This window comes from Branchiostoma belcheri, unplaced genomic scaffold, assembly GCF_001625305.1.
Source record: "Branchiostoma belcheri isolate BF01 breed outbred unplaced genomic scaffold, Haploidv18h27 scaffold83, whole genome shotgun sequence".
NCBI classification, from domain to species: domain Eukaryota; kingdom Metazoa; phylum Chordata; class Leptocardii; order Amphioxiformes; family Branchiostomatidae; genus Branchiostoma; species Branchiostoma belcheri.
In genome coordinates this window covers 1,257,598-1,274,227 of record NW_017804498.1, presented here as the reverse complement: position 1 = coordinate 1,274,227, position 16,630 = coordinate 1,257,598, and the positions used below count along the sequence as shown (strand labels likewise).

Here is a 16,630-nt window from a genome sequence, read left to right as displayed (position 1 = left end):
CAGTAACTTACACGGCACGACCCGGTGCATGAGTCGCCGCGACGCTTATCCCATCCCGATAAAATACGGGCACATCTACAAATTATTTGATCAAAACCTGAATTGCTGGGATCTAGAATGTTACTGGGTTCTCCTTAGCGGGAGTTCTTTATTGTTTTGATTGGTAAAACGCAGGGTAAATACGCTAAAAATTTAGCGTGGGTACAAGACAACCCACGCCGAGGCCCGTACTTCCGGGAAAAGTGCTCACCAAAATCACGTCGAAAACGCCAAAAATCCGCATAGAAATATATATTTCCCTGAAATATTCTTGGAACTATGCATTTCTTTACTAGAATATCGATGTGTGGATGTGAAAAGAGCATTTTAGCGCTTATATTTAGAAAAAGAAAAGTTGTTTACAAGCGCCTCGGCTGGCTCAAATTCTACCGCCGGCGTCCCTGCTGCTTGACGCAACAACCAATCAGAGACGCGAAATATGGGCACGTGACGCTGGATTTGCATGGGGGAGGGCGCGCGGCGGACGAAATATTTTTGCGACGTCAATTCAGCGCCGTGTTTCAAGAGATAAATACCGGGAAACAAACTTTTCTTGTTTTTGAACATGTAATTTACAAGTTCGTCTTTGAATAGCCGAGTGAAAATCAAACAGTTCGATGTCTGGTCCTTCGCGTGTGGTGTGAATTTTTAACCGCAAACAACGAAATATTGACCCCAAACCACCGTAGCGTTTTGCTAAAAAATTACATAGCCGGCGATCTTGCGTGAAAAATATTTGGACTTTATTATGTGCGGTCCGATAAAATATGGGGGATTCGCGGGGACTGCAGCGCTTCACGCCTCCGCCGACTTTCTTTTGAGTATTCCCCTGCCGCCACCGTGAACATATCAGTACGTGAACACCTCGATTTTTTCCTCACCGTGAAATTTTGCCACCGTGAACTCAAAGTGAATTACAGTATGTTCTCGTTGACAGCAGGTCCAGAAAAAAAGAATGTCTGCAAATTATTTCTTAACGGTAATGATAACTTCGCAGTACAGAAGTGGCCACATAAACTGCAAACATAAAAGTACCGCAAAAAAATTACAGTAAATTATTGTTGTTTTTTCTCTGTCAGCATGAGACAGCCACTGAGAGGATCCAGCGGGAGAAGTCCATGCAGGGTGTGCAGAGGTTGTCCCAGACCCAGGCCACCTCCCATAACCTGTATGTGGTGGTGAAGAACTTTGTGTGCAGGGTGGGGGAGGACGCAGATGTCTTCATGGCCCTGTACGATGCCAAGGAAAATAGGTTCATCAGGTACAGTACAGAGGCTTTGTGCTGACTTACTATCTTATTGTAGAAAAAGAAATATTGGGCAAAAGTTACATCATACATGTAGGAGTACAAGATTCAACAAATTTTGGACAAACGCACAAATGAGTTTGCGACATGAGCGCAAATGATATTTGCTACATGCCAGGTTATTTTTACATCTACCAGTATCTTGAAACAAAATTTTGGTGCAAGGACTGTGTGGGAGTTGTGTGAAGGTTGGGTGAAATTGGAGGATTGTTTACTAAGAAAGTTAATAGCAAGAAATGACAAGTACCGGTATGAGAAGAAGCACAAACAGTTGAAAAGTTTAAGATGCGTCATTTTATTTCCTCACGCATCCTCAGGTGGTGAGTCCGTAGTAGCTTAATTTAATCTTGACACCTCCCATAAGATATTTGTATGAATCTCCTAAGTTTGAACATGACTGATTTCACAGTGAGAACTATGTGGTGAGCTGGAGCCCACAGGGCATGCCCAAGGACATTGAGATGCTGAACAACCTCAGGGCAATCTTCACGGTAAGTCTGTCATCATACCAATTCTCTGTCAGTCTGTAGACTCACTATTAGTACACAACATGCCTTGTGTAAAGATTCAACAGCTTCTACAGGAGGTATGAAATTGAAAATTAAAATTGAAAAACATTGTCTATGAATGTCTACTGTGGTACAATGATATTAAACAGCGACTAACATGTCATGTACATGTACATGTAGGACCTTGGACAATACGATCTCAGAAGAGAAAAGATATGTCTGCTGTGTCAGATCATCAGAGTAGGTGAGTATGTCTTCTGATGTGCCATAGTGTTGGGTTATGTACTGGGTTACATGTGTACTACACATGCTTTTACCTGTCCCTTCCTCCTTTGCATCTCTGTGAAGTCTTCATTACTGACTCTTACCTTCCCTCTCTCCTTTAGGAAGGATGGATCTGAAAGAGGCAGACAACAAGAAGTTCACAAATGGCCTAAGAAGACCATTTGGAGTTGCAGGTATGAGACTCAGATCAGGATACCGGTATCCAGTGTTCAAACTTGGAACTGATACAAATTTTATTGTGTTTAAGGAGTTGTCCTAGATTACTATGAATGGCCTGGACTTTTTTCAATCAAGAGGACTAAAAAAACACAATGATTTGAACATGTTATTTCTTTTCCAGTGATGGACATTACAGATGTAGTAAATGGCAAAATGGAGTCAGACATTGAGAAACAACACTTCATACCATTCCAACAGTGAGTACAGGGTTCTTTTTCAAGACCTATGGCAACAATAACATTACAAACATTTCACATAAACAATATTGTTTTGAATATGTTTCTACCCAGCAATTGACACTCAATAATCAGGTTTTAGACAAAACAGAAAACACTGTAAGACTGTTTTAATGTTTGTATTTATCTATTCTTTCTTTTTCCAGAGTCTCTGGGGACAATGACTTTCTGGAGGGAGTTATCAAGAAGGTAGTGTCAGCCAGGGGGGAGCTGAACCACAAGGGACAAGGTACTCACAACTTTCCTGGACCATTTTGGACTGGACTATTAGAGAGTCCTTGGAATGTTTTTGCTTCAGCCAAGAAAGTTTGCGTTTAAGTAATACAATGTATATTTTTTTATATCAGAAATAAAGTTTTATCATAATCTGATTTAGGTTTTATTTTTGAGATTGTTGAACAAAAGCCAGTTCATCAATAAACTTTGTGTTACAGGATTGTGGGTTTCCATGAAAATGCTGGATGGAGATATTAAACAGGTACTGACATATACTAAGTGTTAAGCTTTATATGACCACTAGCTTACATGTATGTGGCCAATTGATCTTGTGCATGACAGAAATACAGACCCTCAGTCCTGTTGTTATGATGAGACATGAGTTTCTTTACAGCCTTTGAATGTCTAGTCAATATTTAGTTTTCGGAACTGTGATTGAAGTTGGCAAATCAGAATAAAGAAGGTATGATAGTAACAATACCTGGTTCTTGTAAGTTCAATCATTTTGTCGGTACCAGGTGCGGAAGGAGTACCCACATCTGGTAGATGGCAGGACAGCTGTTGCTCGAAAGATGGGCTTCCCAGAAGTCATCATGCCTGGTAAGAAACACAAATTATCCTGGTACTTTCTCTTTCCTGCAAGTGAAAATTGATATTCTGCTGGTAGCTGCATCGTTATGACAATAATATTGCTCTAGTTATTGCAATAGTTAAAAATGTGCTTCAGGCAATAATATATGCATTTGAAAATGTGTATGTCATTGATAACAACTACACTGTAACATGAAATGATCTGAATGATAGTTTTCATGTATGATACATTCATACTTCTTTAGAATCTGCACTGCTGGATGACGACTGCATCACTTTGATAATGTTGTAATTGTTAGTACGTTTCAGACAATGATAAGTGCATGTGAAAACATGACTGTCGCTGATGATAGATAAGCATTTAAAGATATAGGAATGATACATTATGATTCTCCCATTGCCCAGGTGATGTCAGGAATGACATGTACGTGACGCTGGTGTCTGGGGAGTTTGACAGAGGGACCAAAGCTCGGAACAAGAACGTGGAAGTGACGATGTGTGTGTGCAAAGATGATGGTTCAGTAGTACAGGTTAGTCAGTTCACTTGTCTTAACCTCCTCCATGCTGCCTAACCCCATAGCCAATAGAATATTGGTGGCCAAATTAACACTTCAGTGTGCTTTACCCTAAAGTTTAGGTTGATAATAACTTGGTTGCACATCAGTTGTACAGGTTACAAATATGGCATCTACTGATATATAAGTACTGTATTCTGTCAGAACTGATAAGTACATTGTATCTTACTAAGAGTCTACTTCTTTGGGCTGTATCTGTTCAAGTCAGGAATATTTGTAAATTGTACAGGGTTAAGAAAATTTCTTCTTTTTACTTATAGCCATCATGAGTTCCAATTGTCTTCATATCCACTGATTACTTTCTCATAAATTACCACTATTGATGGGTTTTCACAGACATCTATAAATGACAGCTTGTCCCCCATGTTCCAGAATGTGATCTTCACGGGTGCTGGTGTTCCCCCTGTGAGTGAGTACAAGTCAGTGATCTACTACCAGCAGAAACAGCCACGCTGGATGGAGACCATCAAGGTGGCCATCCCCATCGAGGACTTCTACGGCTCCCACCTCAAGTTTGCCTTCCGACACAGGTCTTCCATGGAAGGTGAGGGGAACAGCTGTGGTTTGGAGAAAATTACTAGTGTCTTTATGTAGATAAAACTGTTCAAGATCTTTTTGAATTCTGCAGAGTGCTCATTGTGATTAAAAAATGCATCTAGTTTACAGCCTTAATCTACTAGTAACACCATAAGTAATTCAATAATTACACTTATTGATAACTTTATGAAATGGCTAAGTTGCAAGGATATAGCACACTTTGCCTTGGGTTTGAAATGACATATTTTAAGTTCACTGCTCAGTCCTTACCTTAGTAATGTGGCATGAATGTGGAAGAGAAGTCATTGATACATAGAGCCAATGTTTCTTTTATGAGTCAAACATACAAAGGGTAGCATTATTCCTTGGCCAATATTGTTCCAAGTTTGTATTGTTGATATAATGAATGTGTTGGACTTCTGTTCTCTCTGCAGAGAAAGATCGTAAGGAGAAGATTTTTGCCATTGCGTACGTACATCTGATGATGCAGGAAGGGACCACACTCAGGGATGGCAAACATGACCTGGCAGTCTACAAGGTACCGCACAAATACACTCTTGTACTACTTAATGGTGGAGTCAGACTTAGGACTACTGATTACTTTTGAATAGATCAGAACAGATCATGGAGCAGGTGGGAATATTACATGGGCACAACAACAAAGTTGGCTAGAAGCAACAATTGGCATAAAAGGCTGACCTCAGGAAAGTTTGCACCAGCATTTTCACACACCCCATCCCTATTTTCCTAATACAAATACAAATGTACATGTATTAATTTATTGTTAGTCCTCTGAGCTATGAGATGCTCTGAGAATGGTTTCTAACAACATGCGTTTGGGATAAAATGAATTGGGTTCAAAGATTGAATTTAGACCTTAGAAATGAAACAATCCTACCGGTGTCACTACATACAAATTATTCTGAAATGAAAAGCATCTGAATGTTTCTTGCCCTTCCGTTCTTCCAGTGTGAGAGAAATAAGCCAGATGAGGCCAAGGTTTACCTGAGTCTGCCTGCCCTGGACAGACAGGGTGTGACTAACAACAACAGCAAGTCCACCCTGCATGCTGGCAGCCTGTCTCTCAGTAAGGACAGCTTCCAGATCCAGACGTTAGGCTGCTCCACCAAACTCACACAGAACGGTGAGTCACCATCAGCTCTGGGTTCTGGGGGTAATGGATGGAAAAAACACTCTGTAACTGTGCAAAATAAAACAGTGGTAGCATGTACCAGATGTGGTTTTCATCATTTATTTCTAACCTCTCCCTGTAAAGGTAAAGGTAAAACAGGCGACCTAAAACTGAGCATGATGTTTCTGGTTTGCTGGTAGTGCAAAGAGGCTTTGCTATGGTTGCATACTGTATTTAGCCCCTACATTTGCACTCTTAATAATTGACATTGTGTGCTTGGTCCTTTTTACAATATCTTCTTCACCCTATACATTTGTACACATGTATTGCAATAAAAAGAAACATCTAGAGCAAAAAAAATAGAATGTATATTGCAAGAAAACTGTAGACTTATCTCCCTGTGTTGTAACCTGTGTTGTTGGCTGACTGTCCCAGTTGACCTGTTGGGGCTGCTGAAATGGCGAGCGAACCCCGGGAACCTGAAGAACAGTCTGCTGTCACTCATGAAGGTGTGCGAGGTCAGCGGAGAGGAGGTCGTCAAGGTAACCATGGCGATAGTGTCATCATTTCTTTCTTTTTATGGTAGTGATAGAAATACTTTTTTTCAGTGTTCTTGCAGAATGTCAAAGTTTTGTTCTGCAATATGCAAATACACGCTTATATACACAAGTCTAGACCTGATCCCGTGGCATATTCTCTTCTTGTTTGTCCCTCATACATAGACGAGGATGATCAATAGCCTGGGTTCACTTCTGATGGGTTTGGAGATGGCATATATAAAATTGCTTGTTGGCAAACATTTTACATAAAATTTGAAAAAAGCAAAATTACTAGGTCCATTATAGAGTCAGTAGTATTTACAAAAGCTCTTGAAGAATATTATTACGACAACATTGCACCCTAGCCTGATGTTTTTCAGTCTGCAAAATTGCAGGTTGCTTAATTTTCGTTCTGCAATATTGTGAAAAGGTCTCTGCAAAATGCAGAGTGCAGATAGGTATTTCTAACACTGCTATGGTAACCGCATCAGTTTTTTAATAAACAAGGACGTGGTAAGAAAGTAAGGTCCTGTATTTCAACTAGTTTCCAATTTTGTTTTTCAATTCCACCCAGTTCCTTCAAGATGTCTTGGATGCTCTGTTCAACATCCTTATGGAGAACCAAGACTCAGACTTGTATGACAACCTAGTCTTCGATGCACTGGTGAGTCATCACAGACTTAGATATGTACATGTAACGCTTGGATACAAAATTAATGTTCCTCATGTGGCAGAGACTGTAATTCTCGTATAGGACTGTTCAGCTATAGACAAAGCTGTAGGGCTGTTAACAATTAGTATTTTAACATGGTCAGTCAGTACTGACCAAAGGAGGCCATATGTATATATGATAGGAAAAGATTTATCATTTTTGATGTAGCTTGTAACTTTAGGCTGTTTGGTATGTCAAGACCACTTCTGATGCCTGTTCCATCTGAATGGTTGTGTCAAGTTTTCATCAGCACTTATATTACATGTATAACCAGTCATTTTGAACCATGCAGATTGGTGTGATTGGTCTGATCGCTGACCGGAAGTTCCACCAGTTCCACCCAGTCCTGGACACATACATCAGGGAGCATTTCAGTGCCACACTGGCTTACAAGTGAGTACATGTGGAAATAGGGATGCAAGGTTACAATGCACATTTTAGCTCACTTTTGTAATAAACCATGACACCTAGCAGACAACAAAGGTACTGCATAATCACCACATTCTTACAATATATACATGTAGTAGGCACAACTGATCTTTTAGGGTTGAAGGTATTTACATACATTGTATCAAATTTTGGGAGGATCAATAAGACACTGTACAAGGTACCAGTTGTCTGGTGTTATCATACTTTTCATACTGGGAAGAAGCATTATTTTCCCTGAATTCACCCCATTCTTTCTTAAAAGTTCATTTATTCTAGGGAGAGAGACCTACTTATAGGTTGTTAAAATCTTTGACTAATAATGAAAACATATGACACACTTTGGGTTTTTCACTTATGATTTTGATAGATTGACAATCATAGTGACTTCTTTGTCCCCTCAAAACAATAAAGACTGTTTTTCTACCCAACTTGTTGGTGATTTACCCTATCATTCCCCTCTTACTAAGTCCCTGGAGACCAATTATGAAATAAGCTGTAACAGGAAGTGATATCTTTTAGTCAGGCCTCCATAATTCCATGCTTGGTTGTCACAAAAGGCACATATAGTGTTACACAACTACAGAAAAAGACCAGGAAAGATGGTAAAACCTTTCCGTAGCAGTACTAAAAGGATATTCAATGTACCTGAATGTTTTAAAAGTTTGAAGAATGAAAAGTTTGACCACAATAGGCAAAGTTACTCTGAGATCAGCACAAAGATTTGTTAAAATGTTTAACAAATGCACTTTTAAGAGGCATGTTATCAGTGTAAGAGGCATGTTGTTACCCCAGTCAGTCTGTGTAATTGTGCTAAAGCTAAGACAGAGCACAGGTCATGCTTATCATTACAGTAATGGAAATGTCAAGGCCAACTTCTGTTCACAGAGATTCTTTCTTTTCCTGGTTGAGAACTTATTGTAAAGCTGGTATAAAGTTCCCTCCAAGATGGTATGATAAATATTACAATTCTTTGTGTGTCACTCTGAAGAAGTGGGAAATAATTTGAACACTCAACACACAAAAAAATTACAAGTAGAGGCCCCAGTTTAGTCTTACATGTAAGCTCATACACAGGTTTAAAATGCTCTCACGTTATACTAAATCGATGAAGCACTTAGTTGCAATATGTTAGTATTCACAGCAACTGCAATGTTTGGGGCCCATTTCAATGCTGTAATGACCACATGACATGGCGATTTGTATGATTTAGAGGTCAACTGTCTGCCACTGTGGCAGATGTCCCATGACCCGATTAGTCAGACGGATGGCCTCTGGCCACATAGGGCGGTATTTCGGGTTCTCGCCATGAAGGGATTGGCACCATCTTCCCTCTCAAAACAGTCCAGTAAAAAGTCGTCCATGTGCCAGATGATCCCGCTCATGAAGGAGCTCCCAGAACGGGAGCTGCTCCTGTCAGGAGAGGTCAGCTGTACCTTGTGCCAAGAGGCTAGCTTCTTCAGCAGGTGATGTGAGATACATGGGGAGGGGAGGGGGGTTCCAGATCTGAACTGTGATAACACATGTGTAATGCTCAGGGGGCTTATGTTAATGTTAGCTGTGAATGGAGACCACAGACTAGGTTTTAAGGATCAACAACACTCAATATTTCTCATATGTTACGTGAATTGATAACTTTTATACTACAAGATGTTACTAGTATGTTTAGACCTACATGTACTTGCAAGTCCCTTTGTTTTTGTCAGACACATACTTGATAAGATATTTCAGTGGAAGTAAGTCGTACGAGTTGAAAAGTTTGGAATTACAAACTACAGTACAACTGTATAATATAAATTTTGTCAAGTGAACAAACAAATATGTTTCCATAAGATGTATTTGTGACTTATATTAGTCTGACTGCCACAAGTGTTGTTTTTCCCTTTGTTCATGAATTACTGGTAGTACTTTACCAATGTTTAGTTGTTTTGCCCTCACCTGTTTCTATCTCTGAAGATTTTGTTTAGACAGCAATTTTCTTAAGTGGTGTTGTGTTGCTGTGTAAACATTGCACAGTAGTATTTCTTAACGATCCAGTTTCTTTCAGACCTTAATGACAGTAATTACCTGTCCCTGCATAGATTGCACCGGTGTCTTGGCTGCCTGATTGATTTAAGCAGATGCCTTGTTTGCATGTAAATAGAGAGATAGTTGTCTCAATGTTTTGTTGGTCCCATCTTGGGATGTTGTAGTCTTTTTATTTGATAATATTATACTCTGTATGATAATGTAATGTTTTATTGCCTTTGCCATTTTAGACGACGTTCATAAAATGAGTCAATCATATGAGCAAGGTGTGATTTTACTTACATTGATAGTCACCAAATCTCTATCAAAGGCTTGGATTTGATGAAGGATTAGTCATTTCATTTTGGCAAATTTGATAGTTTTGTCCTGGATCAACTTACCCTTTTTTTAGCCAATATAAACATGAAATGTCACACATTCTAGGACAGTATGTTGCTCCAAAACAAAGCAGCTGAAATCCCTTCAATCCCCCTTTAGATATTTTTTAGAGAGTTGGTGCTAATTTTATCTTTAGAATCAAGGTGAAAATTTTAACAAGAAAATGTGTCTGAGGGTGTGGAGAGTTCATTGTACCAATGTGCCAGGTGATTCAGGAGTGTGTATTGTCTGAATCACCAGGTATTGTTGTGTTAAAACCAAACAGCCATCCCAGTGCAACACGTCTGTCACCTGTTATATGTGTGATCTCCTGCTGGGCATTGTTACTGGAACACAATAAATCATTTTCAAATCCTCGATATTGTGGAAAGTCAGCTTGGCTGCTATGGATTGACACCTGTACATGAAATTTGCTTGCACAATTTACATGCACATGAATGCACACATGAACACCATAGGTTCATAACATAGCTTCTGGTATCCTAATGTGGCAAAGGTCAGTTTACTGATTTTAATTAAACACAAGCAATAAAAAGCTGAAGCAACATGTTAGGGACAGAGCTGAAAGGGTTTTGGTAGGGAAGGTTCATTTTGATTTCATGCATTTTGCCATATCAACAGTTTTTGTAATTTCTTCCCTTACATTTCCTACACTTTGCAGTCAAATTTGCTTCTCGTTACAACTTCTTGTCATGAATTAATTTTTTTTTTCAAATTTTCTCCCCTAAGATATTTCCTGGTCTGTCCCTTACAGAAGAACTTTCCAGGCCTCGACATTTCTTCCAACTGATTAAGCCTATCCTCAGGGCATAACTGAACTAGAATTTATTTTGTTGGTTCAGTTGTGCCAAATAGTACGCTATTGTGCCGTTAAATCCGGGCTATTTTGAACAGAGAACTAGAGCAACCTTTACAATTGCTGACTTGTATGAGATTGTGATGGAGATACCCATGGCAATGTTACTGGTTATGATGGGGTGGAGTTAATTCGACTTGTACTGGTTTGTAGACAAATTATCATAGACAATACCTTTGTACCCTCTGGGGTTGCCCTGTGTAAAATTGAGCATCCCAGGCCTGTAATTCTTCTTACATGTCAACAGTCAGCTCAGGATTCTTTAACTTGAGTTTAATTCAATTCAATTGTTTTGAATGAAACATTTTCATATCAAGGAAAATGCTATCCTGGCTAAATGTTTTCTTTTCACAGTTTCTAACTGATTTTATCATGATCCTGCCTACTCTATGGCAAATCAGACACCAAAGTATTGGGGTAAATGTACATGAATTAACTTGCCAGGTTTTTGAGTGTTACATGTAGTTCCATGGTTATACATGTATTTGTTAGTTAATGTACATGTCTACTCCCTTCAGCAGTAAAGTACTAAAGACATTGTATATATTGTATATTGTAGTTAAATAAGTTGTTCCTCCCTATTCCCAGTAAACTGATGGTGGTTTTGAAGTACTACATCGACAATGCTAATGAGCGGGATAACCATGAGTCTCTCCTGAAGGCCATGAAGTCTCTACAGTACATCTTCAAGTTCATTGTCAGATCCAGAGTGCTCTACTCACAGTAAGTCACCTTTCTTATGTATATGCTTCCTCTTTACTAAAGACTTTAGTTGCACATGCTATGTCATGCTATGGGCTGGTATGGGTCCTATATTACAAAGCTGGGCATTCTTCAACAACAGATTGTATTTGTAGCTCAGCTGATAGACTATCATGTATATTTGTCAGTGCAGGTCAAGTGCTGGTCCAATCCCTTTTGAGGTACATGTAACGTCCCTTTTTTCATACTATTCTCACCCACTATGCTTGTCTTGCCATTCCAGGTTGTATGAGGGGAAAGGCAAGCAGCAGTTTGAGGCAGCAGTCCGCCATCTCTTCCAGTCTCTGAATGGCATGATGACATACACATCTGACTCTACAGTAGGGGTGCAGGTAAGGAGAGCATTCGCATCCGGCTGGAGACAGAATAGTACTATAGCTAACTTGTCTCACATCGTGATTGTGCTGCCTTGTACCTTAAAATTCTTGTTTTTTGTGCAGAATTGCCTTGATGTTTGTATCACGATGTTAACAAGTTCAAAATGATAGAACAGTGCTAAATGCTCAGTAAGTTGGATCCATGCTTTAGCTATGTAACTGCCTTCTGTTGTCTTCCCAGCATGCACAGCTTTTGAATTCTGAAAGCCTTACGCCTGCCTAATCTGTGTCTTGTCTCTCCTCTGCACGACTCTCTTCTTCCTGGACTGTAGAGAGTAATCAAGGTACTGTTCCTCACAGCTGTGTGGTGTACTTATACTACTGTCTTCTGTCTGTTCATCACTGCAAATGTAGTAAATGTGTACTAGTAATCAAGCCTTTTGTGGGAAACTCTCTAGTCATGCATTGTAGGTTACAAACTTTCAGTTGAATCAAGATGTCATTAACGCTACTTGCATGGTAGCTCATTCAAAACCCTTTGTGTTTCTGCTATCTCTGTGCTCAAAATAAACTTACTTACTTGGTTTGAGCTCCCGCTCCAAGCAATCCACAAAGTCTCCTCCATAGCAGTTGGTCCTCCATGGCCCTTCACAATTTGTTAGTATCATGCAGGTCAAAACAAAACAGTTTTTTTAAAGTAACTTCCTTCTCCTGTCTTACATGTGTCTGTGAACCCTAAATGTAATTTTGCGCAGCTTGCCTCAAGCTTACCTTTATTTCAATATACAACTGTGCAAGTACTACAGTGTATCTTATTGCCATGTATACTAATAACCTGTTTCTGCTATCATCTACAGACACTCATTTATCTTCATAGTTGTTTTGATGAAATACCTGGTATTGAATTTTAAACGATTTCTAATTATCATTATATAATATCAATGGTTTTTCTCAATTTTTTTTACCAGTGTCAAATTGACAATTTCAATAGATTAAATTAATTATCACATGAAATGGTCTACCAACAAAAGGACCAGTTGTAGTGTTTCAAGGTCTGCAGGTTTGCAGTTCTTTATGACTAATTGATTGCAATATTCCTTTTGACCACCAGGGGGCAGCACTGAGATACGTTCCCACAGTCATCCCTGATGTCATCACAGTGTTCGATCCAAAGGAACTGAGGTATGTCTCCATTATCATGAGACATTTTGCCAAAATGTATGTAACAATATGTTTCCTGTTTAATATGCTATGCCTTGATGTTATATTGAACACTTCGTTGAATTTTTCCCCCTTGATTTCTGTCTTCAATGCTGCTCTATTTGCATGTCTGTGCCATTGATTTTTGCTTGTTCACAATAAACTTCAGATGGGGTAAAAATCTGAGTGCTTACCCTTCCAACCAGTTCTGTTACTTGCTTTGTGACAGGCCATTGATCTTTTGTTCTTGCTTCTGTTTTTTTTCTCCTCCTCTGTTTCTGTCCACCCTGTCCCTCCTCCAGTCTCCTTCTCTGGACCTTTTGCAGCCACCTGTTTCCTGACTACAATAAGTTACTTAGGAGAAAAAGCAATAAAAGGTATCAGTGAGTGTATGAACTAAAGTTGACGAAGTACACACTGCACCAATGGTACTTCCATAGCCATGTCGTATACATCGATAAGATTCTGTTCATTTCATTCCCCAATTAAAGTTTACCAACTTAAAGGGGCAAGTACTCCCTGGAATGAAAGATATCAAGTGTCAACTGTTAGTCAAGATGATTCTAAAGGGAAGGTACTGTGTTGAAACCATGATATCAAGCATGGTGCTATAGTTGTACCCTTTTTGTCCTTAATCCAGCCTCCTGCTGAAGGATTTCATCAACAACATTCCCCCTGACCGGCTGGTGAAACAGAAGGTACAGTGTATGAACAACATCGTCCACAGTGACCTCTTCAGATTATCAGGTAAGAACGGCTTCCGACCATGGATTATATGTACTTCGCTAGTTACTCCTGTCCCTGTGCAGGTTTAGTAAATATTGGCTTTATTCTGGGATGGCTACAGTAGGAAGAACTGCACCATCTCTGGCCTCTGTAGTATGATAATGGAGGCTTTGTGTTGTGTTTAAGTGCAATCTCACTGCAGAGATAAGTCCCGATATGTGACATGCAAGATTGCCCACTTCAGTTTATGCTGTACCCTGTGGAGTATAGGGGCATCCTTTAGAATTGTTAGAGTAATAATGATTATTAAATTGAAAGGGTCCTTCCTGTTGTGAGTGGATCAAAACCATTCTGGTCTAAATAGGCTAGGACTAGAGAATGTTCCTGAGCAGCCTTTGTAACCCCTGCTTCTCCTGTTGAGTCAGTTAGTCCCCACTCTCAGTCTGTCTTCAGCATTGATGTTTCTGTCTTAGGGAGAAGAGATGCTGTTCCAGTAACCCAAACTTAGTTCAATGGCTAGATGTAGTCTCTTGGCCTTACATTGAGCAAATAAGTTAAGAAAGTCCTCCCCAAACACTTGTTCCCTGTAGAGTGCCGAGGTATCCTCCTGCCCATGATGATGGCCCAGTTGAAGAAGCTTATCGAGAGGAAGGAGGAAATGCCAGACTGTGTGAAGATGCTGAGTGACGTGTTAGACCGCCTCAACAGGAAAGACGTGGTACGCACCATTATATCATTCTATGTCATCTAAGCCTAACCTGCCTGTAAATAGTTTCATCAGGTTGGTAAGTGACTGAATAAAAAGATTCTTTTCAATGACCAAAACATCAGCCGAGTAAGCCTATTGGTTGTGTAAAAAAGTCTTTTTATTGATGTACCTACCTGGCAATATTCTTGACAAATGGACCACGATGGATCACAATGGCTTGTGTGACAATTTGCTGCTTTCATTTACATACTGTATGTAATTTGTTTTTGTAACTGCATGCTTTTGTGTTAACTTTATGATTTTTCTGTGTTTCTGCATTGAAACAGGGTCCCATCCACGGTGACATGGAGATAGTGATGAAAGAGATCCTCAGGACAGTGATACAGACAGTCATCTTCATGGACAGGGATGCTCCTCTTATCGTAAGTTTGTCAGAGTGACTGTTCATCCATAATCACCTCATGGATGACGGGAAGTTAAAGAGGGGCAAGTGATTTTTAGTTTTCCTGTCTGCGAGATAACAAGACACTGAAACAAAAAGAATGCACAATCCTGTAGTTGGAGATCTATACAGTATATACTTAACTGACATGTATGCCATATTCACCCAACAGGGTTCATTTGTGGCGTGTATGACGGGCATCCTGCGTCAAATGAACGAGTACCACTACCAGGCTTACATTGATGCCTTCCCCAGCAGAAGTGATCTACTGGTAAGAACTTCATCTTCACTTCATGTTCATTCTATGTTCTCAATCAAAGATGATGATTGTGCCTAATATGTACATGTAGCTTGGGGCTCTCAAAGTCTTCACAAGAGATTATCATTATGATAGTCTTTTACATGTCTGCATATTGATCAAAGTTTGGCATGTTGGACTTCATGAAGGATTTGGAATGAACAATGTTATGGTACTGGCATAGAATTTCACAACATTGTGACAGATGATGAACAAGTTGAAGGTGCAAGTTTGGACATTTGTTGTCTGTCTGCCTGTAGGACTTTCTGATGGAGATCTTCATGGTGTTCCGTGACCTGGTCAGTAAGAACGTGTACCCCAGGGACTGGGTGGTCATGACCATGCACCAAAACCAGTAAGTCTCAGTCTACATATGGACAGGCACAGGACTTGTACATGTACATTCCTTTGTTACACAGATATCACAAATATAATTATGATATACTAAGTTAGTATATCATAGTATAATCTTCACTCTGTTTGATTCTTCTGTAGTACTACAGTTGTATTTTCTTGACGAATTCTGCAACCTATACATGTGTTTATTGTATAGCTCACATCACTCATACAATGTAAACATGCAGGGCTCAAAAGTACTTTTTCTGTTGCTTGCAATACATGTAGCATTGTAGGTGATGAATGCCTAACCTGTTTTTTTAGTGTTAAAGATTCTTAGTAGTTCTTTTCTTTTCTGCAGTGTGGAAAATGTGTACATGTAGCTAAGGTCTGAAATGTTTAGAAAGTTGATCCACAGTCACATCCAGTTTGTTTCTGGACATGGTGGTGATACTTGGCATTGGGAGGATCTGTAATACATCAGCTTCTTAATGTTGAAGTTGACCTGTCTGCCATATTAAGTTCTATTAAGGTACATGTATACACTGACATTTTGATAACTCTAAACTTGTTTTGACAGTGTTGTCCTGACTGCCATCAAGTATTTCACACAGACGCTACACAAATCCTTCCTGGATGAGAACAACTTTGAATACCAGGTATGGACTGAAGATAGAGGGGTGACAGGGGTACCGTGGTCATGGGCCTTTAACTTGTAGTATCAAGCGAGCCTATAAATACATAAATAAGAACCAGATCTGTCAAGATACTGTTGTTAGATGTGTAGAAACAGTTTTTTTAAGTCACAAGTTTTTATATAAATTTATATTACATGTATAATTATACTTGATTGTAGAATATTCCCTGATCTTTTGATGGAAAGCAACAAAGTTCAAAGCAATACTCTTTCTCTCCCTGAAAGACATGAACAGTTGTTTCACAGTGCTCATTCCTCAAGTTTGTGTAGTCTACTTCCCTTCATTTATGCCTGAAAACTTTCAATGGTCTTATAGATTTACCAACGCTAACACATACTTCAGTGCTCTTAACTGCTGAATATAGCTCTTGTTGCCCTTTCATGATGACTGTTGTTACACTTATTAAAGCATTTTTGTTTTTGTTTGTATCTCCCGAGCTAACTCATGCTGCAGATCACTAACTTCTCTCCTTTTTTCTCCCCTCCAACCCTCTCCACTGCCACTAGTGTCAGGATAGGGAAGGGGACTGCCAGCCGTTTCTCGATAAGCACATGATCA

At 39.5% G+C, this 16,630-nt stretch overlaps 1 protein-coding gene across 1 annotated transcript in view; it reads left to right on the top strand.

Annotated features, from left to right (window-relative positions):
- Positions 1-16,630, top strand: part of LOC109486794 (dedicator of cytokinesis protein 1-like) — a 51,380-nt gene that overhangs the window by 11,198 nt on the left and 23,552 nt on the right. The window contains 25 exon segments of the mRNA XM_019790683.1: positions 1,119-1,300; positions 1,755-1,836; positions 2,035-2,098; positions 2,241-2,312; positions 2,480-2,555; positions 2,741-2,823; positions 3,029-3,072; positions 3,329-3,410; positions 3,807-3,931; positions 4,349-4,520; positions 4,948-5,051; positions 5,483-5,657; positions 6,081-6,187; positions 6,759-6,848; positions 7,189-7,289; positions 11,173-11,307; positions 11,570-11,678; positions 11,996-12,007; positions 12,775-12,845; positions 13,504-13,610; positions 14,180-14,307; positions 14,625-14,720; positions 14,913-15,011; positions 15,299-15,393; positions 15,955-16,033. Of these exon segments, the coding sequence (XP_019646242.1) occupies positions 1,119-1,300; positions 1,755-1,836; positions 2,035-2,098; positions 2,241-2,312; positions 2,480-2,555; positions 2,741-2,823; positions 3,029-3,072; positions 3,329-3,410; positions 3,807-3,931; positions 4,349-4,520; positions 4,948-5,051; positions 5,483-5,657; positions 6,081-6,187; positions 6,759-6,848; positions 7,189-7,289; positions 11,173-11,307; positions 11,570-11,678; positions 11,996-12,007; positions 12,775-12,845; positions 13,504-13,610; positions 14,180-14,307; positions 14,625-14,720; positions 14,913-15,011; positions 15,299-15,393; positions 15,955-16,033 (2,490 nt within the window).